This window comes from Nelumbo nucifera, chromosome 2 (assembly GCF_055504915.1).
Source record: "Nelumbo nucifera cultivar China Antique chromosome 2, China Antique-T2T, whole genome shotgun sequence".
In the NCBI taxonomy this organism is placed as follows: domain Eukaryota; kingdom Viridiplantae; phylum Streptophyta; class Magnoliopsida; order Proteales; family Nelumbonaceae; genus Nelumbo; species Nelumbo nucifera.
Window position 1 is genome coordinate 38,877,190 of NC_142650.1, and position 26,014 is coordinate 38,903,203.

Here is a 26,014-nt window from a genome sequence, read left to right on the forward strand (position 1 = left end):
AGCTAAGGAGTTGAACATCAAGAAACTCATAATTGAAGGGGATTCAGAGGTGGTGACTAAAGATCAAAATGGTTTATGGAAGTACAACAATGAGAGGAAGAAATTCATGTGGCTGGTGCGGGAGATGGAAGTTAAGACATGTTGGGTCGGCTAATTCCCTAGCTGACGGTTTAGCTAAACAAGGTGCAGAAAGGGATTCACTGTTTTGGGCTAAGCTGTAACTTTAGTGTCTTCTTTTTTCCTTTCATGAGGCTCTTTGTGGCTCTTGGAAGATAAGTGTGTTTGTCTTCCTCCTGTAAATTTTCTACTGATGATTTAATAAAAGTGTTATTGATCAAAAAAATAAAAAATAAAATAATCAACATACTACTTGTTAGCTAATGTAGAAATACAGCAGACAAATAGCAGCAGAAAGGATCAAAGAAACACAATATCCAACCTACGCTTTTGTTTCATTTGCTTTACTGCATCAGCTAAATCATGACTCTGAAGCTCTTCAGAGTCCTGGAATTTGAGGAATTCATCTCCTCCATGCCCAGTCATGTATAGAAGTATGTGGCTTCCTTCATCACTTAAAAGGCGCTTTGATCTTGGAACAGCTGTTTCATGGCGCCCAGTCAAAACCCGTAAAAAATTTTCAACAGTTACTTCATAACCTCTATAGTCTACCTGCAAAATTGGATTATCAAAGCATCAGTCAGAAGTTTCACTTAGAACCTGAAATTACAGTAGCCCTTCAAATTATGTTTGCTGGAGACAATGGAATATTTGTTTCTCCTGTTCATATCATTTTATATGATTGCCAGATAATAGGAAATGGATTTGCTTGCTAGAATAACAACTACATCTAGAAGGAAAACAACCATATGCAATATCCCCTAATTATGGAATTACGCATTAGTTAAGCAATCTTTGGTAAATCTTCCTAAACATTCTTCTCAGGCACAAACACCATTCCCATAGACCAAACCCATATTATGTCTACATAAATATGGATTTGTGAGTTTCGATGAAAGTATTACCAGTGGTTTAAGAGCATATGCAAGGCACATTTTAAGGTATGCGCCTTGCCTAGGCCCAAGGCACAACACTTTGCTGGTGTGCCTTGTGCTTCACCCCCTATTTGCTGTTGTTCATTCATTCATCCTAATAAATGACATTTTTAAAAGAAAATTATAATTATAAAATCAATTTTTTGTAGCAATTAAGAATATAAGACCTTAAGGTAGACTTATTTGGGCTTGCCTCAAGGGGCTAGGCACAAAGGCAGCTAGTAGAATCAGGAATGCAACTTTACCAAAAAAAAGAATCAGCAATGCAAAATGTTTAACATCACATTATCTATTTGAAATAATGCAATTGTGGAAAAATATAGAGATTGAAAGTTTGAGATGCTTGAATATGTTTCATATGTTTTGTTTGATTTATTTTTAAATTTTCATTTTGAATATGCTTTACTTGTTATGTTTATGTATTTTAATTTGAGACAATAGGTTTTTTTTAAACATTTATTTTAAAATTTAGGGCGGTGTTTGGCAAGTCTTTGCATTTGGACTTTTGGGCTTCAACAAGCTCTAAAGACTGAAAATCGGTTTTTTTCCGTTTGGTAACCAAAAGCTGGAAGGATGAAAAGATGCATGCATGAAAAGACCCAAAAAGACCGAAAATGTCAAATTTCAAAAAGCTTCAAATGAAACTTTCTGGTCTTTCTGCGTTTTTAAAAGCTTGGTAGACCGAGCTGCTTACCAAACAAAGCTCAATATGTCTTTTGGCCATAAAAACTTGCCAAACGACACCTAAGTTTACATTTTCAACCAATATATATTATGTTTAATATTTTTTTTTCTTTTCTTTTGAATTTTGGGCATTTTTTTTAATTTTTTAGCATTTTTTGTGCCTTGCTTTGAAAAGTCATGAACCTTTCTTTGCACCTTGCACCTTGCATCTTGAGTGCAAAATGCCCCTTAAGGACTTAACTGCAAATGTGTAGTTGGGCCCCTTTGCAATTTTAGGAAGTCTTTCTAATCAAAACCACAACACAAATTAAAGAGAGTGGACGGAAGATTCCAATCCTAGGAAACCCGAATCCTTAAGGATGGAAGTCCTAATAGGATATCACACCCCCCTTAGAACTCTGCTTCTATAAATATATAAGATATTTAGAAGACCCAGAGAGCAAGAATTCAACTAGTCCTAAAGGAGAGATCGAATTGATATATTCTGGTGCCCAACTGATCCAGGAGTATTGAAAAGTTACAAAGAATGGGAGCAATGTGACTTCCATTGGGGGAATCAATTTGGCCAATTGGATTGACATTACTTGCAGATTTTTCCATCAAAGAATTCAGATATGGGAGCTGTATTTTGGGTGATTTATAGGTATTAAATAATTAAAAATTAAAAATAGTCAAATACTCTATGGTGATCTTGGGTTTACAGTGAACCAAATCAACTTATTTCTTGCAATTTCACCTTCACCTATGTTTTCTCTTCCTTGGTCATAAAACCAAGTTGTATTTTTTTTTTTCTGGATTGATCCTTATGAGGTCAAAGCATGAAAGAGGATCTTATCAATCATACAAGGCAAGTTTATGTTGTGTTCGATCCAGACAGTTGTTTAGGAACCTTCTGGAAGGTTGTTTTTTTTTTATGAATAATAGTAAGTTTATTGATTCAGAAGCAAATTAGAGTGAGTTCATACATCATTCCAGTGAGAGGCGCAAGCTGCAGCCCCTCCTTGAAACTTACAAGTAAACTAGGAAAGAAAAACAAGAATCACAACTGAGCCCAAAATAATTCTTCCCTATTTACCCCTTGCTTAGCTAACACAACTGACAAGGTATTTGCTGATCTCCCCACCCACTGTACAGTGACCAACATATTCCTTGTCAACCAACTAAATTTCTTCATTTCATTCTTGTATTGCCACATAGCCTCTTCAGAATTTTTCAACCAACCCACCACCACTTTGGAATCCCCCTCGATTATTAGTTGTTGTACCCCCAGCTGGTTTGCAAATTGGACCCCTTGTACAACAGCTAAAAGTTCTGCCCTGATGGAATTCCCAATTCCCAAAGGACCTAAGTAGAGCAACAAAATCTCTCCCTTCTCATTTCTCAAAGCACCCCCCATTCTGGATAATCCTGGATTACCCATGCTGCTTCCATCAAAGTTCAACTTAATTGAGCCTTCGGGTGGAGACCAGCTTGTAATTGATTTGGCCTTTAAACATGAGCACCTTGCTACTGCTAACCAATTTCTCCAAATGTCATTAAAGGAGAATTGACGAAAGATTTCCAAGGTCTTCAGCCAATGTATTGCCCTGTTTAACACACAGTCTTTCAAATCTTGGCTGTTCCTTTCCTTATCTTGAAAAATTCTGAGATTCCTTTCTTCCCAAAGAGTCCAAGTCAAGGCAGCACGAGCACATCTCCACATAATTCTCCCTATTTTTGTAGGCCAATAAAAGGTAGAATGGTTGAAGAGCATGTGAACTTCTGATGGTAGACTCCAACTACCCCCAAACAACGAAAGTAGCCAAGCCCAAAGGTCTGCAGAAAGGGACAAGATACTACTAGATAGTAACAATCCTCACCGTGAGCTCTACAGAGCATACACCAATTAGGAGAAATACAGAGAAAAGGTCTTCTCTTTTGTAGGTTGTCTAAAGTGTTTACTTTCCCATGGAAAACTTCCCAACAAAAAGCCATAATTTTTGGGGGGACTGGCCTACACCAAAATTCTTTTGACGGAAAGGGTTGGTGAGTAGAAAGTTGAGAGATGGACTTGAAAAAAGAAGCACAAGTGAAGGTTCCATTGGGTCTAGGAGTCCAAACCCTCTTATCTGGCTTGGAAGGATCCAAACAAACTTGATTAAGACACCCAAGCAAAAAAGAAAGAGACTCAATTTCAGCATCTCTAAGTCCTCTACTAAAACCAAAATCCCAAGTAGGATCTAAGGGTGTTCCCAAGGGTGAGACAAATTTTGAGACCACCTCTTTTTTGTACAAAGAAATAGAAAAAAGCGAGGGGAACAAATCCTTTAACGGTGAGTCTCCTACCCAAATATCCTCCCAAAAAAGGATAGAGTTGCCAGAACAAACTTCATACCTGATAAAATTGAGGAATTGAGGAAGGGTGTTGTGAATAGCCTTCCAAGGTGCTGCTAGGCTAGCTTGCCTCGATACACCAGCATCCCATCCATTCTCTGACCTCCCATGAATGCTTCCCACCACCTCATGCCACAATCTCTCTCTTTCCAAAGGCCATCTCCACAACCATTTCCCTAATAGAGCTTGATTCTTTCTAATTACCCTCCCAATTCCCAAACCCCCCTCTTCTTTACTTCTGCACACAATTTCCCAATTAACCAAGTGATCCTTTTTCTCTTGTCCCGGCTCCCATAAGAAGTCTCTCATCAACTTCTCCAGCTTCCTAGCTTCCCTAACTGGTATCCTAAAGACAGACAAATAATAGGTAGGTAAGTTAGCCAAGGTAGCTCTTATTAGGGTAATTCTTCCTCCTAAAGAAATATAGTTCCTCTTCCAAGAGACTAATCTCTTCTCAAATTTTTCTAATACTGGGGTCCAAAATCTACTCTCCCTAGGATTTGCCCCTAAAGGAAGCCCTAAATATGACATAGGCCAAGCAGAGGTGGAACACTCAAGACACTCCGCAATAGCTTCGACCTCCCCTACCTCCAAATTTATACCTGCTACGCAACTCTTTTCCAGATTTATTCTCAAATTAGACACTTTCAAATCCTTTTATTAGCTCCTTTAGGTTTGCTACCTTTTCACTAAGACCTCCTTCACAAAAAATCATTAGGTCGTCTGCAAACTGAAGGTGGGTGACGGGGACTTGGTGTCTCCCTATTCTCCAACCCCTGATGGCATCTTCGTTGTCAGCCTTAGTAACGATCCTACTAATCACATCAGCTACTAAGGTAAAAAGGAATGGTGAAAGTGGATCCCCTTGCCTGACACCCTTGCAAGCTGGAAAAAAATCCCTCACCGTACCATTTACCAGAATAGAGTAGTGACAAGTACTGATACACCCAAAGATCCAACTACACCACTTGTCCCCAAAACCACCATTCCGCATAACCTCTAATAGAAACTCCCAGTCCACCAAATCATAGGCCTTTTCAAGATCCAATTTACAAATGAATCCTTTCCTACTAGACCTTTTCATTTCCTCCACACACTCATTCGCAATTAAGATCTGATCTGTTATTTGTCGCCCTTGAATGAAAGCCCCCTGAGTTTCACTAATGATGGTAGGGAGGACTGTTTTGATTCTCAATGAGAGCACTTTAGCCAGAATTTTATAGATGCTTGTCACCAGACTAATAGGCCTATAATCTTTTGGGTGGTTGGCATCATTCTTCTTAGGTATCAAGGCCAAAAAGGTGGCATTAATTCCAGAGCTTATAGTGTGATTGTCTGCAAATTCCTTAAAGACTTCAGCTAGATCCTCTTTCAACACCTCCCAACAGTCTTGATAAAAACCCATTGTAAAGCCATCTGGACCCGGAGCCTTGGATCTATCCATTAGAAAGACAACTTTCTTAATCTCTTCTTCCTCGAAATCCCTTCTCAGCCACCTTGCCACTCCTTCATCAATCCTTGGCCAATCCACCATTTCCATGACTGTTCTCTCACTCAAAGGCCTTCTATAAATCGATTTGAAGTGGTCCACAAATTTTCTGGCTATGTCATCCTGCTTGGTCACAAAATTCTTTCTTCGTCTCCCATTGGCCAAATCATGGAAGAATCTAGTGTTCCCATCGCCTTCTTTAATCCACTTGTGTCTAGATTTTTGTCTCCAACTGATTTCTTCCCTCAAAACACTTCTTCCAACTCCTTTTTTAATTGTCTCCTTAACACTCTGTCCTCCTCGGTCAACCCATTGTGAGATTCCTTTACATCCAAATTCTCTATTCGAGAGATAAAGCCCAATTTTTGCTCCTCAATTCTACCAAACTGATCTCTATTCCACTCTTTTATTTTGGCTCTCAACCTTTTTAATTTCTTGTGGAACTTGATCCCCTTCCATCTTACCCCCCTCTCCTCCTCACCCCACCACTCCTTCACTTTTTTCACAAAATCTGGATGGGTAAGCCACATATTTTCAAATCTAAAAGGTTTGGGTCCTATAGGAAAAGACTCAGTTCCTATTTGGATAGGACAGTGATCGGAGGTGACCCTGGGTAATGCCCTAGCAACCAAGTTTTCCAAACTATTCTCCCAGGCAAGGTTAAAAAGGAATCTATCCAACTTCGAGCACAAAGGGGTTTCCTAAAGGTTGGACCAAGTGTAACTGGCTTGCAGCAAAGGTATTTCCTTCAGTTCACAATCTTCAATAAAACCATTAAATTTCCTCATGCTTGTTGAGATTACCTATTGGGGATTACTGGTTTCATCAGAGAATCTAATGACATTAAAATCCCCGCCCAGGCACCAAGGACCATCCCATAGCCCCTTAATTGCATATAGTTCCTCCCACATCTCATTCCTCTCTCTATAGGAATTAGGGCCATAAACATTGGTTAAGACCCATACACACCCATTTTCTACATTCTTGCACTTAATGGAAACTGAGAATCTGCCTATCAATTCTTCCACTACTTCCACCACATCCTCCCTCCATAGTGTTACAATCCCCCCCGAGGCTCCCCAAGAAGGAGACAAGCTCCAACCTAAACCTCTAGACCTCCAAAAACTCCTCACCCATCTCCCATCTAATTCCATCAGTTTGGATTCTTGTAACAGCACACTATCAGTTTTTTCCCTTCGGAGTAGGTCTTTGATCGCCCTTCTCTTCCTTGCACTCCCTAACCCTCTTACATTCCAGCTAATAATTTTCATCGATACAAAATAGCAAAGGACCCAATAAGAGGCCATATTCTCCTCATTTTAGGCCCTTCCTCCTATCCCCTCTACCACTGAATTCTAAATCCCCCTCAATGTCTGAGATTAGCCTTTCCACTTCAGATCTTTTTCTTATTTGTTCCTCTTTCCCCCCCCCCCCCCCTTCCCAATTTCTCCATCCTTTTCAGCCAATGTTTGAGAAAGAATTTTACCCTTCTCACACTTATTTTTGCTACAACATCTTTCTACGAATCCTTCCTTTTTATTTTGTTCCTCCATCATTGTACAGATCAACTCCCAAATTCTATCCGCCTCCCCCTTACTACTTCCTTCCAACACCTTCTCTCCTCCTTCCACTATCACTCTCTCTCTTGCATCAGAAACTCCTGGATGGGAAGCTGGGATATCTGTTACAGGCATAGCAAACAAGTCAGTACCTAAAACAGAATTGACACCCATACCTGATAGAACGGGGGTAGGACTAGAATCACTGAAAATGATTTGCTAACAAGCGGCACATGGTTTTAAGGCCTTTCCCCTTTTTGGACAAGGTTGGGAAGTAGACATGGTGAAAGAATCACTTCCTGACGACCTACCCACTTGGAAAACCTTTCTCTATGTTTCCGACACTGGAATACCCGCATCCATCCTCACGGCCGATTCTTGTCCCTCTCCACCAACATCCTGTAATTCATTAGACTCAGGGTCAACTCCCTCGACGAAGGGAGGAGGAGTTTTCACAACTTTAGAACCAATTTCTTCACCATTCCTAGTCTTCCCGCCACCTGCCTCTTCAGTCTCTTCCTCTAAGAACAACTCTGTATGCAAACTTTCTGTTTCAAGAAGATCATTGTTGCTTTTCGGACAAACTTCCCAGACTTAGCGTTTCGTCTCTATCAGAATCGTCGTTTCTGTTTTGTTCACTCAACCAATCTTCAAACCCTGTTCTGTTCTCATCACTAGGCTTCATGTATCTCGGGTTGCGCCTATCTGGTGAGAGACGGTTCGCCAGGTTGGATGGGACCCACTGTAGAGAGCCTCGAGACTGCGAGTCTTGAGACTTTTTTGTGCCTGAACTGTTCGGTCGAGAGGAAGGGTTCGGGGTTGAAGAAGATAGACGCTTTATCTCGTCTATCAGCTCATCCCTCCTCCCAGTCACGTGCTTACTTAACAAGTCCCTCGGCCCATCTGTCTTATAATGGGCCTTGGGCTCAAGACTATAGGAGCCCAACTTTAAGTCCTTTATTTGAAAAGCCTTCTCCAACCCACCATAATAGGGATCCACTCGATTGGGCCCTTCTTTTCGTCCCACATGACCACTTAAAGAGTCACGCCCCCCTGTTTTAATGGTCAAACCAGCAACCTTCCCTGTTTGAGATTGCTGGTTCAGCCTTCTCCCTTTTGACAGTAGAAGCTTTTTGTCTTTTTCCCCTGACACCACCTGCGCAAAGGATCTGCCATTTGTCATACCCTCTTCTTGCTTTCTCCAGGTTTGACCTTCCAACTGCCCCAAAGCTTTTTGGCTTCCCAGAATATGTTGGCCCTTTTTAGTGAAACATCCCTTCCCATTTGAATTACCCAATCTCACTAGTCCACGTAGTGCTTCTTCTTCCTCCTCCCCTCCTACCAACCGAGCCTCCTTCCACAGCCCTCTGCTTCAATGGAGGAAACTAACCACACAGAGACAAAGCTCCCCTCTGTTCGTACTTGTATCACAAACTTACTATCCCACTCCTCTCTCTCTAGACCTCCCACCATTCTCCAATGGCCTTTTGTTTTTGCCATGACCACTGGCCCTTGTTGTACCCTGCTGTTGCTGAAATAAGCCTTCTCCTCCCTTATGGAGGCTTTTTTCTCATTTGCTACTCTTTGAACTAAGAACTCTTTGAGCAACCAGTCTACTTCCCCCCAGCCTTGGTTCTGTTTTCCTGCTGGTAGACACACCAGTTGCCTCTGTCCCTTCCCAAAAAATTCAGTCGAAGCTATGAACCCCTTTCTATTCCTCTTACATTCAACAACATATCTTCTCCCTTCTAGTGTACTAAAATCCTGCCAGTTTATCTGCTTACCTTTTGAACAGGCTCCAGCTATGAACTTTCTTAGCCACTCGATCACTTCTAATCCTTCCAGCAATATTGTACCCTTTTTCGCTTCCCTTACCTTCAGGCTTACCTTCCCCTTGATTCTCATCTCTTCGAACAGGAGATTTTTTGCTTCTATCTTCAAGGATCTCCTCCACTGACCTGCTTGCACGAACTCCATCCCCTCCATTTTCCCTCCCATCTTAGTTCCTCACCCTCTCACCCTCCATTTTCCCTCCCAGCAATACTGTATGATGCTAAACATTATACCTTCTGGAAGGTTGTTATGGTTAGAGAAGGTGCTGGAAAGTGCCCAGAGGTTGTTTTCTGTTGATTTATCAAAAAAAAAGTTGTTTCTGTTGCAAGGAATTTTTTCTAAGTGCTCTTCTATATGTCTTCTACTTGCCAAGTGAAAACCAACAGGTTTTTTGCATATTGACCAGATTATATGCAGTAATGTTTAAAAATGATAGTGTGTGCATGGTGCAAGTGGTTGTAGCTTTCAAGCAAGTGTTTTTTGTTCAGTTTTGCCCCTACCATAGAGTTATTCTGCTCTTATCTTGGACTGTAACAGTCATGTCACTGTGTGTGGGCTAAAAAAAGGTTATTTTTGGTTATTTGGTGGTGTTATTCATCTACTAGCAATGTTTCATCAATGTCTTCGTAGAGTTCTATCACTTCAAATTCCTCTAGAGCAAGGTTCAAAGTATCGACACGTATCGGCCGATACGTATCATTCTGGGACCCCTCCCATACGCCCATATAGTGGGTGTATCGGAGGTCTGACCGGTTCAGGGGGTGGAGGAGCCCTAAACCGGCCCCCCCTAAACCGGTTTTGAAAAAAAAAATAAAAAAAGTAAAAAAAGGGTATTGATTCGCCCGATATGCCCCTACCGGCGTATCGGGTGTATCAATACTTTGAACCTTGCTCTAGGGGTCTTGTTAGTTCTAGTAGTGGAATAGACAACATAGGTTTCTCTATGTCCATCGTTCTTCTTGATGGGCTTGGAGTGGTCCAAGGGTGTGAAGATGTTTGTTGGAGCCAAAGGAAAGTTGGGGTATTTCACTGGAAAGACTGAAAAGCCTACTAGTGAAGGGGCTGATTATGAAAAGTGAGAACAAAAGAATTATACGATAATGTCTTGGCTTATCTTCAATTCAGTCTGCTCTTAGGAAAATCTTTATGTGGCCTGAAGCAGCCAAGGAGATTTTGGACCAAGCAAAGTCAGCATACTCAGAACAAAGACATTATGCTCGGATCCATTAACTCCAAGTTGAGTCATCAGCTTTTAAACAAGGTGACAAGTCCCTTGTGGCCTACTACTCCACTATTACTTCCATGTGGAAGGTGTTAAATCATTATAAGACTATTGATTGGAAAAAAAAGTGAAGAGGATGCTTCAGCATATAGAAGGTTGATCTCCCAACAAAGGATGGTTGCTTTCTTGGCTGGTTTGAACTTTGAACTCAGTTATGAACCCATTCAGTTTTAGATTTTGAGTAACAAGGAGCTTCCGGGTCTTGAAGAAGTATTTGCCTTAGTTCAATGAAATCTAAGGAAATTAGGAAGGTTGCTAAGAATCCTATTGAGGGGGAGCAAATCGCTTTATTGTCTAAAGATGAAAGAAAGAAAGGTGAGGTACAAAAGAAGGATGAAGAAAGGGGGATGTCAATGCATACGTCCAATAAGGACCGTAATAAAAATCATGTACAAAAGAATCCTATTGAGGGGGAGCAAATCATTTTATTGTTGTTTAGGTCATTTATCTTTTTCTTCCTTGAAGGTCTTGTTTCCATATTTGTTCAAGTCTGTGCCTTTGTCCTTTACATATTGTGCATCTTGATGTTTGGGAACCTTGTTCTATTCTAGAAAAAGGTAGATACAGATATTTTCTCAAGTTTATTAATGATTGCTCATGATACATGATTTTTATTACGGTCCAAAGAGGAAGTTCTAGAGGTTGTGAAGAATTTTCATTGTATGGTGTTTACACAGTTTCACATTGATACTCTGATTTTGCACTCGTACAATGCAAAAGAATATTTCACTAATGATGTCAATGCATACATCCAACATAATGGTATGTTACATCAAAGCTCATATCCTTGCAAACCACAACAAAATGGTGTTAAAGAGCAAAAGAACAAGCACTTGTTGGAGGTGGCTCATGGTTTACTTTTACAGATGAATGTTTCAAAGAGCTTCTGGGCTGATGTTATTCTCACAGCACCATACCTAATTAACCACATATCATCTAGATAATTGCAATTTAAGGACCCACAAGTCATCTAGATAGTTATCTCTTTCTTCTGGTAAGCTGGACCTTCATGCCATTCCTTGTATTTCCATGACTATCCAATCTATCACAAAGGGTACAAATGTTAGAATCCTATGTACAAGAAAGTGTATATCTCCATGGATGCCTCTTTTTTTGAATCTTGTCCCTTTTTTTTACCTCACCTTAGCAGGAGAGTAGTAGTGATGCAAGAAGTATTTTTCTTTGCCTCTTCCTGTTCAGTCATCCCAACAACAGTTTCTGCCTCAATAACCTCCTCAAGTCTACTCTCATCATACTTGGCACCACAAAGGCCAGTCATCAGATCTACCACTAGGTACAGAGGTGTGGAACCAAATGAAGTGCTTCCAATGCCATCAGAACCTCATGAGGCAACTCTCCACCTTAGCCATTCTTCAGGTACTTTTGAACCCTCTCCTTGTGATGTTGATCTTCCTATTGTTCTATGTAGGGTGTGAGGTAGGGATGGCAATTTTCCCCATCCCCGACGGGGAACCGACTTCCTCGACCCGATGGGGTCGGGGATGGGAATTGTTTTGGTGGGGCAGGGACGGGGATTAATAGGAATCCTCGATTGGGGTCGAGGATGGGGATTGAGGTCCCAGCCCCACCCCGCCCTGACCCCGATTATATATATATATCAAAACATTATTTATAATTTAAAATTTTTATTTATTTTAAGTAAATTTATTTTAAAAAAAAACTATTATCTAAAAGAATTTCGGGGATTCGGGTCCTCGCAGGGAACCTATCCTCATCGGGGACCGAAGATGGAAGACAAATTTTATCCCCGACGGGGATCAGGGACGGGGATGGGGATTAATTTCAAAATCGGGGGTGGGGACGGGGAATATAATCCCCGCCCTATTGCCATTCCTAGTGTGAGGTCCTATACGAAACATCCTATTGTCCACTTTACTTCCACAACTTCATTGTCCCCTAGTTATCGTTCTTTCATTTTTGCTATTTCTAGTGTGTCCATCCCTAAAAGTTTTGCAAAGGCTTTGGAATAAAGAAATCTATGTGTGAAGAGATTTATGTCCTTCACAAAAATTGCATATAAGAACTTGTTGATCTTCCAAAGGGAAAGAAAAAGGTATGTTGTAAATGGGTGGTTCATTGTAAAGCATTAGAAAGATGGTTCTATAGAAAGGTACAAAGCATGGTTGGTGGCAAAGGGGTTCTCTCAAACACATGCTGTAGACTATAATGGAACTTTTGCACAAGTGGCCAAAATGAACTCCATTCAGGTTCTTTTATCTCTACATGTTAATTTTTCATCACCCATTCATCAGCTAGATGCAAAGAATGCTTTTTATGAATGGCTCTTAAATGAGGTGTATATGATTCAGCCCCCTGGTTTCCAGCTAAAAGTGAAGAGAGTTGTTGCATGAAGAAACCTTTATATGGCCTAAAACAATCCCCCTAGAGCATGGTTTGAGAGGTTCACAAGGTAGCTTAGTTGATTTTGTGCAATGTCAAGCTGATCATATACTATTTGTAAAAAGAAAAGGTGACTTTGTGGCTATTTTGATCATCTACATAGATGACATTGTAATTACAAAAAATTGGGAAGAAATTCCGGCATCACAGATTGAACTGAAGGATCTCAGACCTCTAAGGTACTTGTAAGCCAATAGGATGAGGATGGTCTAAAGGTCCTAAAGTTGGGATCAAGAGTGGCTAAGTGTGAAGAGAGCTAAGGCTGAAAACCAAGAAAAGCTAAGTAGCAGAAAGGATTATGGGCAAAAATGGCCAAGGGAAAAGATCCCCCCGTCAGGGCCCTCACGCCCTATTTATAGAACCGGGGAACCATGCTATGTGCATGGCCTTGCATATTCCAATATTCCAGAATCTTCCTTCCTTTAACGAAAATATGAGGAACAAATCCCACCTTTTTCTCTCCAATAGACATGTGTCCTTGGGACCACGAGGTCATTAAACCACATTCTTGAGAACCACTCAGGGGACAATGCGTGTTCACAGTACATCAGGTACAGCCAATCGTGGTTTTCTTGACATAGTCACGCGTCTCCCCAAAGTGCACTCTCAAATGCTAAGTTCTCAACACAAGCATCACACAAGATCCCTTTAGTGTGAGGTTGCAGCGTGATTCTGCTTAGCGAGATTGTATACTAGTTTTGGATTCCAGATCTCACTCAACATCGCGAGATCGTGTCGTTCTCAACTTGCAGGGTTCTTGCTCATTGGATCTTGCTTGGTACAGCAAGATAGCACTTTTCTCCTATTGTTGCAAAACCGCAAACCCCTAAGAAATACAAATACAAATATGTAGAGTGTAAATACATAAAAATACAAGTTTTTGCACTCTTACATATATTGTATTTGTACTCTTTCCAAACTGAGCCTTAAATGCATATCCACTCTCTCACAATACTTTCTTGGTACTGAAGTTGCACGGTCTGATAAAAGCATATTTTATCTCCCAAAGAAAGTACATCCTTAAATTGCTGAAAGATAGGGAGGCTTCTGTACCTTTATGACCCAGCCAGATATAGCATTTGTGGTGAGGGTCTTAAGACAATATGTGCACTAACTAAAAACTCCTTATTTCAAGGCTGCAGAGAGCGTTCTTATTTGAATAGACACCATGTAGGGGACTTCTTTTCATCAAACAAGGTCATACTGTGGTGGAGAGTAATATTGATGCTGACTAGATAGGATCTATCGATGATAGGAGGTGGTAGCAAAGTCAAGTTCAAAAGCTGAGTATAGAGTCATGTCTCAAGGAGTAGCTAAACTTCTATGATTAAAAAATCTTCTTATAGAGTTAGGAATATGGAATTCAGATCGATGTCTTTGTATCGTGACAACAAGGCTGCCATTAGCATTGCTCATAACCCAATTCTCCATGAAAGAACCAAACATATTAAAGTTGACAAAAACTTTATCCATGAAAGAGTTGAAAAGGGTAGAAATATGTATTCCTTTTGTGAGCTCAAATGAGCAAGTAGCTAATGTATTTACAAAGAGTGTGTCTAGCTTGCACCATGAAGAGCTATGTAACAAGTTGGGTATGCATGACCGTAGTTGTCAAGGCATCACCAAGGAGACTAGGTGCCTTTGGCTGGGCACCTCACCCAAACGCCTTGACTTGTAGCAATTAGGCGCCTGCCTAGGCGACAAAAAGTCAAGGTGGGTGCCTTATATAATATCATTTATATTGTTGTATCTTATTAATATGTGTTAATACATTTTATTATATGCTATATATATCATTTATACTTTGTTTTAATGTTTTACTATTGAAATTTAAAAGAAAGAAAGAAAGAAAGAGGAAAGAAAAAATATAAGTATAAAGGGCTTCTTTTTTTTTCTATTCTCTCCCTAATTAAATAAAACAGAAATTCTTTTTTTGATCGATAAATAAAACAGAAATCCTATCCTTGTTTTTTCTTCAATATTTATCATACAAGGTTTTTAGTTGCTAAATGACATGAAATCGTTCTATTAAATACTTATTATAGTAGTATTATGCTAATACTATAGTTTGGTTACAGGATAAGGGAGGGCCCTGGAGACTAGCCCACTTCTTAGCCGAAGCCAGGGATATCTTAGGCTCTATGAATGTGAAGTTGGTCTGGATTCCTAGGGAGCAAAATTCTGTTGCTGATTTCCTAGCAAAATCAGGGGTCTCTAGAGATTTCTTGTTTAGTGACAGTTGTTTGCCTATGTAATCCTGCCAAGCCTCTCTTGGCTTCAGTACATCCTCTCATGTACTTCTGTTTGTTCCTTCTTCAATAAAAAGTTTGCTTTGCTTCAAAAAATATATGTAAAAGATTTTTATCTTTTAGATGTGATGATTTGCCACATTTTTAGAGGAAATTTAATGTTCTTAATAAAGAGAATTGCTATTTTTCAATTAATATACACACTGAATGGTATATAAAACTAGGGAACTAGCCAAAAGTTAGTTTTTTATATTATAGAATTCTTATCGCCTAGGCAGGCGAGTAGGTGCCCCAGTGTTGCCCAAAATCACCTAGACGCCTTGAAAACTATGTGCATGACACATACAACCCAACTTGAGGGGGAGTGTTGCAAGGTGTTCTTTTCTTATTTTATGTAGCACAAGGGCATTTTTGTCATTTCACCATATTTTATAATAAAATAGGGTATAGTGGGTGCTTCCGCTGACCCATGACATTGTTTCTCAATTCTTTTGTTCTCTCTCTCTCTCTTCTTTCTTTCTTCCTAGACTCTTCTTTGACAGATTACATGGTTAAATAACAACAAATCCTTTTTAATATGAAAAATAATTAGAATTTCTATAAAGATATATTCTAGATACCTTCCATGCTGAATTAAACATAATCTTCTTTGACAGATTCATTGCGATCCTTAATAGAATGTATGCATGTTTACATAAAGATTAAACACCTAACTGGAATCACAAGACACACCTCAACATTATCTCCGTATAAGTTAAGACGGTGATTCTCATTGTTGAAGACTTGAGCAGGATACTTATTCCTGGCGTTGCAGGCCATATCATCTGCCAACATAAGTATTATCCTATCATCAGGTATTCCAAGCCGTTTTACCGTCCTATTAAAGAAAAAAGTAAAGAACATATCAGTATTCTATGAAAATGCAAAGATGCGGAAAGGGGAAAAAAGATTATGAGAACCTAAATTAAGACACATGCTTTACCTATATAAGGATAGAGTATTGGCCATGTGTCGGTAATTAAACCTGGTCAAGAAAAGTACTGAATCAAACAGCTAAGCGATGGAAGTACTGTTGAAGCAAGATGCATGATAATGGGAAATGCTTAATTTACAAGCTTTTGCAAGTTCAGCAACATGTTAGGCAACAAATTCATAGATGCCCCCTACAAATGAAAGAACATTAATGAGTTGAAAAAAAAATTAATATTATAAGAGCTTAATTTACAAGCTTTTGCAAGTTCAGCAACATGTTAGGCAACAAATTCATAGATGTCTCAAGATGCATGATAATGGGAAATGCTTAATTTACAAGCTTTTGCAAGTTCAGCAACATGTTAGGCAATAAATTCATAGATGCCCCCTACAAATGAAAGAACATTAATGAGTTGAAAAAAAAAATAATATTATAAGAGCTTAATTTACAAGCTTTTGCAAGTTCAGCAACATGTTAGGCAACAAATTCATAGATGTCTCCTTCAAATGAAAGAACACCAATCAGTTGAAAATTTTTTAATATTGTAAGATTTAACCTCCATAGTGGTTTTATCTAGCATTGCTTATTGATAAGGATGACAAAAAGGACAATATGCAGTATACTATTGATTTGTATGACTCTGAGTAATCCTCTTCTACCAAGTGGCTCAAATCAACTCAACTCAAAAAAGTCTTATTCCAATTATATGAGGTCAGCTGTAAGAATCCTGTTCCGTCATTCCATTCTATTCATTGTCATAACCATTATTAAACTATGAGACCTAAAATCATTTCTCACTACTTCAAACCATGACCTATGCGGCCTGTGCTTAATTTATTTAGACCCTTCAACTTGCAGCAGTTCATTTCATACTAGTTCCATATAAGGTCATCTATGCACTTTTTTTAATGTATAACATATTAAACTTTATTGATTCTGAAAAAAGGAATAATTATATACAACAGCCAGAAATGCTGCTTGAACCACATATAAAAACTCTGTTAACTGTTTAGGTTAACATTAAGAAGCCCATTTGTATGCCAAAAGAGCTGTTGTCTGTTCACCCCCTGCTTTGCTAGAGTGTCTGCAATTGTATAGGCCCTAGGCACCCACTGAAAGCCCTTGATAACGTGCTTCTCTTACTAACCATCTGATCTAATTTCCCTCAATTTATCACCTATCAGGGCTACTCCTAGATTCTCATGAAAATGCTAATTTTTTACCCTACTTTTTAGTTTTCCAATTCATCCATCTCGACCTTCTCACATTTACTATACTTGTTTTTTTGGACACTTATCTTGATTGCCTAACATTATCTCCATAAAACACTGTTGGCATTGTGGCCATTCTATAAATTTATCTTTTAGCTTTCATGTGTATGCTAATGCTAGAAGGAGGAACATTATTTCAAGAATTCAGGTGGGGATGAGATGGTGGAGTGCTGGAATGAAATTCAGAAGAAGGTGGTAGGGTTCTACAAGAATCTATATACATCAAGAATCTAGAGTTGGATGCCCCTTGGGGAGATAGCCCCCAAGAAGCTGAGTGTTGCTTCAGCAAGTTGGCTTGAGAGGGAGTTTGGGTTGGAGAAAATGAAGGAGGCTTTAAAAGGTTTAAATGGGGATAAGGCTCCAGGTTGAGATAGTTTTAATTTGTTGTTCATAAAGGCATGCTGGAATATGCTAGAAAGAGAGTTTGATCTAATGTTTAAGGAGTTTCACAGGGGAGAAAATCTTGGAAAAAATGGCTAATGCCACATTTATATCTTTGACCCCAAAGAAGGATGGTGTGGTGGAGCTGCAGGATTTTAGGCCAAGGTTCTGTCAAAAAGTGAATGTATAGATTTCAGATCAAGGAGTGGAAAAGCTGGTCTGGTTTGCATGATCGATATAGAAAGCCTAAGACCATGTGGAGTGGGGATTTTTAGAAGAGATGCAAAGGTTGATGGGATTTGGAGAGAAGTGGAGGAGCTAGATGTTTGCTTGCATACCTTCGGTCTCACATTCCAAACTTATAAATGGTATATCCACGGAGTTTTTATAAGCATCCAGAGGATTGAGGCAAGGAGATCCATCATCTCCTATGCTTTTTGTGCTGGTTATGGAAGTATTGAATTTGTTATTGGAGAGAATGGTTAATTGAATCTTATTGAAGGATTCAAGGTGGGCAGATAGGGACCTGTTATTACTCATCTGCAATATGCAGATGACACTTTGATTTTCTTGGATGCATCGGTTGAGCAGGTCTTAAATTTGAGAGAAAATTTGGTGAACTTTGAGTTCTTAAAGGGGCTGAAAGTTAATCTTTTAAAGAGTGTATTGATTGGAGTCAAGGAGGTGGAAAGGGTGGAAAGGAGATTGGATGGATGGAAAGAAAAATATCTATCTTTGGGAGGAAGGATAACTTTAATCAAGAGTGTCCTTTCAAACTTACCAACTTATTACATGTCCTTATTAAGAATTCCATCTCAAGTGGCTGAAAGATTTGAAAAAAAAAAAAATCAGAGGGATTTCTTATGGGAAGGGGTTTGCAGGGAAGGTGGGGGAAAGAAGTTTCATTTGGTAAATTGGGGCAGAGTTTGTAAACCACAGAAAAAGGGTAGGTTGGGATTCAGGAGAGTGAAGAATTTTAGTAAGGCCTTGCTAGAGAAGTGGTTATGGAGATTTGGTTTAGGGGGGGAGGAAAATTCATTATGGAGAAGAGTGGTGGTCTTCGTATGGGGTGAGTGTGTCGAAGGGGATCATGAAATTCAACCAGGAGTTCAGATGCCCAACAAGTTTCTTAGTTGGAGATGGTACAAGAATCAGGTTCTGGGAGGATGATTGGTGCGGGGCAGGCAAATTGTGTGATCTATGTCCAAGGCTGTATAGGTTGGCTGAGGCTGAAGTTTCTATAAATCAATGTTATGAGAGGAGGGTGAACATCTGATATGGTGTCAAAAATTTAGAAGGCCTTTTCTGGATAGAGAAGTGGAGGAAGGCATATCTCTACTGGAGAAACTAGAGGAAATGAAGGATATCATCTCAGACAAGGGATGAACTTCAGTGGAAAGAGTGCTCAAATGGGAAGTTCTCTGTTAAATCATGTTACATGCACTCAGGGAAGATTCAGTTCCAAATCAGATAAATGCTATATGTGAAAATCCAGTTCTTCCAAGGGTTGAAGTGTGTACTTGGCTCGTGGCAATGGACAGTAATATTGACCGTGGACCATCTGAAATCCAGGGGTTTCAGCATGGCCAACATGTGTTTCCTCTGTAATGAACAGGAGGAAACTGTTGGCCATCTATTCTTCTCGTGCAAGGTTGTTGGGTTTTTGTGGAAGATTTTCACTGTTTGTTAGGGTTATCAAACTTTCAGCCCGAATCTGCTGCAGAAATTTTTTTCTACATGGCCGAAGTTAAGAAGCAAGAAAGCAAGACCGCTCTGGAGCTGTATCCCATTTGCAATTTGCTGGAATATATGGAAGGAAGGAAATAGATGAAATTTTGAAGATAAATGTTGGAATCTGGACAAGATTGTGGCGGCTGTTAGCAACTCGATTGCAAACTGGGTTGTTCAACTTTGTAACTTTGGATGGTTTATTTTAATTCTTCTCCATAATAGTTCTTTTCCGTTGTTTTGTTTGCGGGTGATGCCTTGTCACCTACTAGATTGTAATATTTTTTTCTTATTTAATGAAATTTCATTTTACCATAAAAAAAAATCCACAGGTGTGTCCAAACCTCCAACAATCCATGCATTATTCTTGTTGTTTGTTGATCACTACCATACCATATGATTTATTTGGCAACACAACTTACTAGACTGGCAATGCATTACGGTTAGGAACTAAGGATCAGTGTTTTAAAAGTGCAAGGTGCAAAAAAAGCGCAAAGGGCATTTCTGCCGGAGGTGCAAGGTGGGAAACACACCTTTCTGAAGCAAGGCACAAAATTAAAAAAAAAATCAAAACAAATTAAGAAAATATTAAAAATAGTATGAATTAAAAATCCAAACTTTTAATTTTAAACAAAACGTTTAAAAACAAAGCCTATCATCTCAAATTTAAATACATAAAGATAACATATAAAACATATTCAAAGTGAAAATGCAAAAATAAAATAAAAAATAGTATACAAAACATAATCAAGCATGTCAAACTTTTAATTTCTTTACTTCTTTCTCAATTGCATTATTCCAAATAGTTAATGTGATGTTACATCTTTCATTCCTAATTCTACAAGCCACCTTTGTACCAAGCCCCTTGAGGCAAGTCCAAACAAGTACATGTTATGGTCTTAAAATTCTTAATCCCTAAAAAATTATTTTATAATTTTAATTCTTTTAAAAATATCCTTTTTAGGACGAATGAATGAACAACAATAGCACATAGGGGGTTCTCAGAGGTTCATTCATCCTAATAAAAGATATTTGTAAAAGATAATTGAAATTATAAAATCATTTTTTAGGGATTAAGAATTTTAAAGAACCTAACATGGTCTTGTTTGAGCTTTCCTCAAGGGGCTTGATCGGGAGAAGAGGGGCAGAGCCCCCAGCCCAGCCACCACGATTAAAAAACAACAAAAAGCACAAAAAATAAAGAAGGCACACACCTGGGCTGAGGCACAAGGCCCACCAAGCACACACCTAGGCACAACAGGCACACACCTTTTGAAGGTGGTGCACCTGGACCTAGGCAAGGCACATACCTCAAAATGCACCTCACTTGTGTGCCTAAGTGTGCCTTTTAAACCACTGATTAGGATAATCACATTATATGCTCCTGATCTGATAACCATTAGTTCTTTTACATTACCAACTATCAAGAACAAATCTGACTTTTAAATTAGATAGAGCTCCATGTAAAATATCAGTTCAATGCCCATGTTACTCACTTCTTAAATGGGACTTAAAATAATTATAACTTTAATAATTACATGAAAAGGAATAGTAATAATACTACACAAAAAAGAAAAAGAATAAATTAAATCTCGATGCAGTTTATAAATCAATGAATAAATAAAATTAATTGTTTTACTATCAACAGGTAGCCCCAAATTTACATTTATCATCCAAAGAATACTCACTCCCCTCGATCTTTTAACCATTTCCCTTTTTAATTTCAAGAAATATTTCTTGTTTTCTTTCCCCTAATGAAATTCAAAAATAGGTATCAGACCGCAAAGCAATAATAAAAAAAAGAATAAGGAAAAGAAAGGGTATTGTCTTTTTGACAGGTTGAAAAACAGGATCTTGTTTATCAAAAAAAGGGGAGATCTGTTTTGGGCTGCTTTGTAATTGTGTTTCAGGCTTATGTATGTTTAGTGTTTATGGTTCAGTCCTTGGGGAAGGTAACACCTCGTGCCTCCTCCTAGGCTGATTGTACTTTCGTTATTTGAATTAATAAAACTACTCTCATTTATCAAAAAGAAAACAGGATCTTGTTACTTTGATCTCTAAAATTATTGAAGAGGTGAAAAGCTCAAAGTTGATTACCAGAAGCGGGAAGTGCAGACCAAGATGGCCCAATTATTAGTGTGCATTGCCGAAGGACTCCATGCATTCAATTCACAGAGGTGGATTGAAATCAATATCAAGAATAAAATCACTTTGCAACTGGAAAAGCTGTCAAGCTTCAGCCATCCTGCTCTTGCTTTAATGGCCATCTTTGAACCCGTTTCTTCTGCTATTTTGCTTTCAAAAACACCACCATGACAACCACTGTGAAAAATATATATATATATATCAACCACTGTGGCAGATGCAAACCAACACACCAAAAAACCAGCTCATTTGCATTCTTTTGCTTCTTTTGATTTTTCTGCTCATCTTCCAAAAGAACCCTAGAAACAATTCCAAGGAGCAGTGATCCAAAACTTTGTTAGCTTAATTATAGGAAATCACCATCATTCAGTGATTTGGTAATCTTATTTAAACAAGACAATAATAAAAACAATTTATTCATAGTAATCTTCTGTGTCATTGATGAAAATCCATAGCAACACTGGAAAATACCTACCGATCATTCCAATTGTCCAACCAACATGCACAATATTGGATGATGCTTAAACAAATTGAGAGGCCCTGATTCCATTCTGAATGAAAATCAAAATCTACCATTAAATTATCACAATTTTTTAATTACTCTTAGGGGCTGTTTGACAAGTCTTTCTAGGTAGATCTTTCGACAGAGCCCAGTAGACAAGAAGACACACTGAGTTTTTGGGGTCTTGTCTTTAAAGATCAAGATTGTTTGGTACTTTGGTTCGTGTCCTAGTCTACTGGGCTGTTAAAAACAGTTGGAAAGCATGAAAAGACCAAAAGCATCATTTGAAGCTTCCTGATTTTGTGCTTTCTCGGTCTTTCTGCATGCTCATCTTTGTGTCTTTCAGTCTATGCGATACCAAATGGAAAAAGACCATTTTTTGGTCCTTTGAGCTTCCACAGATCTAAAATGTGCCGAAAAGACACACCAAACACCACCTTAATTCCTTTTTTCAGCCACAGTAATTGGAATTGGAAACCCAGACACTAAACAGGGAAAGGGGATATTCAGATCAGCCAAGCAGGTCAAAATCTAATGACTGTTCTTTTAACCTACATGATGCTTTTCTATTGCTAAAAGAAGTTTCGGCAGAGAGATAATCTAGATTGGGCACCGAAGGAAATGAAGAAGAATGATAAAGTGGGGTGAGCCATCTTTTCTCAGTTTAGGGAAAGCATCCTTCAAAATTTTTGTTTTGATCAGCAACAAAGAAGATGAATTCATTCACTAATTAAAACACATCTTCCAACATTTCTCTAGAGGGGAGAGCTACCTAAAGCTCATCTCTATTGCTTGATGACTAAAACCATAGAATCTCGCTAATATGGTTGTCAAGGCAACACCTGGGCAACTAGGCACCCTTGGTTGGGCACCTTGTCTGATCGCCATGACTTATAGCAAGAACGTGCCCACCTAGGCAACTACACACCTGCCTAGGTGACAAAAATCACTAGGCAGGCACCTTATTATAGTATCATTTCTTTGTCTACATCTTACTAATTTGTGTGTTAATACATTCTATTATATACTATTATGCATCACTTGATACTTTGTTTAAAATTTTACTATTGAAATTTAAATGTTTCAAGGATTTTGGGAAAAGAATGAAAAATTAAAGAAAAAAAAAAAGAAAAAGAAAAGGATGAGGAGGTTTCTATTTCTTTTGCCTTTTTATAAAACAACAGTTCCACTCATCTTTTTCTCTCTTACTCTCTATCTTAAACTTTTATCATATAAATTATAACCTTCTTCAGTTGCTTATTTAATATGAAATTTCTCTATTAAACACTTTAGTATTATTATTTTTGAAAACATTGAAATGAATATATTTAAAATACTATTGCCTTTTAGATATGATTATTTGCCATGTTTAGAAAGGAATTTTAATATTCTTTTTTATCAGTAATCAGTTCATTTCATTATGAATAATTAGAAAGCATTGCAGCGATTTCTGTTCAATGTTTTAAAATACGGAAGTGTGACACGAGGCGTTCCACTACTTAGGGACGTGAGGCGTAGTTCAGAACGTAAGTAAAAGGCATAAACCTCCTGAACACAAGGAGACATAAGCCTCCTTAAGAGGAGGGGGAGGAGGAAGAAGAAACAAGAGGATCTCATTTTTCTTTATTTTTAATAAAAATCTTTTGTATTAAGAAGAATGAAGATGCCCAATACTAGCTGAAAGGAGGATTTCATTTTTAATCTTTCCCCTTCCCTTCCCTTTTCTTTTCTTTCTTTTCTCCTTTTTCTTCTCTTTCTTTCTTTTCTTTCCCTTCCCTTTCTTTTCCTTTCCTTTCCTTTCCTTTCTTTTCTTTTTTTCTTTCTTTTTTTCTTTTTTTTCTGTCTTTTATATGAGGTGTGTATGAGGCACATGAAGCATACGCCTCTAGCACACCTCATGAAAAAGGCATATGAGGTTCCCGCCTCTTACACCTAAGGCGTACGCCTCAGAGGTGTCAACGCCTCTGGCATACACCTTAGGGCATTTTGGGGGTGCCTTGCCTGGAGGTGCACCTCTAGACATACACCTCCCATGCCTTTTAAAACACTGTTTCTATTACAAGTGTAATCAATCCCTTTACAAATTGAAAACCCTAAATCACAGATTTGGCCAAAAGAATTGATCCCTATACACCCCTTATTTTGCCAAGGTGTCATCCATCCCTTGTACTGTCGACTCTAACAGCCTCTAAGTACTTTGCAATGCTCTTGATCTCTATAATGACATGTCTTTAAGTCCACACACCTGGGCTGCTGTCATTCATCGAAGAGATTACCAATTTTGATCCACCCTGAATCTCCACATGCTGAACCACATTGCTTTGCTATCTCCATTCCTTGGTGCAAGGCTAACACTTCAGCTCTTGCAGATTCCCCCATTCCAATTGGCCCAAAAGGCCAGAAAACAATGACATCACTTTCCCTATTCCCTGTTGGATCCCTGAAAACACCTCCAATTCCCTACCATCCTGGATTTCCCAAAGAATTTCCATCAAAGTTCAGTTTTATTTTATTAATTGGAAGGGGCTTCCAGTCCATTATTACTTTGTCTTGCACATTGGAAGATCTTGCCACTTCATTCCACGCTCTTAGGATATCACCTACTGTCACCATTTGAAATGCTTTCAAATTTTTTACCTAGTGAGCAATTTTATCTTTATACCCTCTACAAATGTCTTATAAGGTCCTGCACCTTTCCTTGAAGATTCTTTCATTTTGTTATTCCAAAATTGTCCAAATAGTTGCTGCCCTAGCTGCCTTCCATAATAGCCTTCCCCTCTTTTTTGTTTGTCTGAAGAAGCTTGAGCTAAACAATGTGGTAATATATTGTGGAGGGTCCCACCTGCATTCAAAGAAAGAAAAAATGCACACCCATACATAATTTACAGAAGTAAAGAATATTAGTAGATAAGGAATGGTGTCACCATTTGCCTTGCATAAAACATATATATGTGCAGAGAGGCATTTATTTGGCCTTCTTCCCTGGAGAACATCATAGGCGTTTATCTTTCCAGGAAACCTTCCCAGCAAAAGGCTTGTATTTCATCTTTCTTTCACCGGAAAGGTTTTTTTTATCAATAACCAGAACTTTTCATTAATGTTAAGAAGAGAAAAAAAAAAGAGCACATGAAGTTCTTTTCACCATAGAGTTTAGTTAGAGCATCCACCATAGAGTTTGCAGTTCTTTTCACCCATTGTATCCTTACTTCCATATCCTTTGTAATCCACCTAAATTTATTCTTCTCATTGTTGTATCTCCACATCTTAGTTTCCTCGCTTTGAAGCCATGCCACTACCAATTTGGAACCCCCTTCAATAAATAGCTTCCGAATGTTCAGATTCCTGGCCCTTTGCACCCCCCCCCCCCCTCCATCAAAGCCATAACTTCAGTTACTAAAGAGTCTCCCTCACCAATTGGACCTGAGAATAAAGCAAGTACCTTACCCTCCTCATCCCTGAAATTGCCTCCAATTCCTAACATTCCCAGGTTCCCCAAGCTACTTCCATCAAAATTTAGTTTGTTAAACCCTCTTTCCAATGGAGACCATAAAGGAGTGACTATAGTCCTTTTGATGGCTAAATTTAGCCACCTCCTTCCACTTTCTAAGTATATCGTCAAAGAAGACATGTGAGAACGCTTCTGTAGATTTCAATGAGCCACCCAAATCATGATGGTTTCAATTAAGGCTTCCTTAGTTCTTTCCTTCTCCCTAAAAATTCTTGAATTCTTTTCTTCCCATATTGTCCAGCTTATTGCTGCCCTTGTACATCACATAATTTTTCCCCTCTTCTTTGGCCAAGGGAATGCTATTAGAGCAAAGAGGCTTGTGACATCATTCGGAGGAGTCCACATGTGCCCAAATAAGGAAAAAAAACCATTCCCAAATGCTAACAACAAAGGAACAAGAAATAAATAAGTGATAACAAGTCTCCCTATTGGTTGTACAAAAAATACACCAATGAGGGGGATAAGTACCACTTCTGTCTCTTTCTTTGGAGCCAATCAGAAGTATATATTCTTTCATGTACAACTTCCTAGCAAAAAGCCCCAATTCTAGGAGAGATAGGCTTA

General features: G+C 38.7%; 1 protein-coding gene across 6 annotated transcripts in view; it reads right to left on the bottom strand.

Moving 5' to 3' along the window:
• The window catches only part of LOC104599139 (Peptidase C13 family), a 48,496-nt gene that overhangs the window by 14,772 nt on the left and 7,710 nt on the right, over positions 1-26,014 (bottom strand). Inside the window, exons 2-6 of one of the 6 annotated variants that reach the window (XM_088898224.1) lie at positions 21,393-21,739; positions 16,055-16,105; positions 15,925-15,966; positions 15,675-15,819; positions 440-669 (exon numbers count right to left, since the gene is read on the bottom strand). In XM_088898224.1, the coding sequence (XP_088754350.1) occupies positions 440-669; positions 15,675-15,819; positions 15,925-15,950 (401 nt within the window). In that variant the 5' untranslated portion in view covers positions 15,951-15,966; positions 16,055-16,105; positions 21,393-21,739. Of the gene's footprint in view, positions 1-439; positions 670-15,674; positions 15,820-15,924; positions 16,106-21,392; positions 21,740-26,014 lie in introns of all 6 variants that reach the window. The other 5 variants (XM_010261533.3, XM_010261532.3, XM_010261535.2 and 2 more) reach the window with 5 other exon arrangements.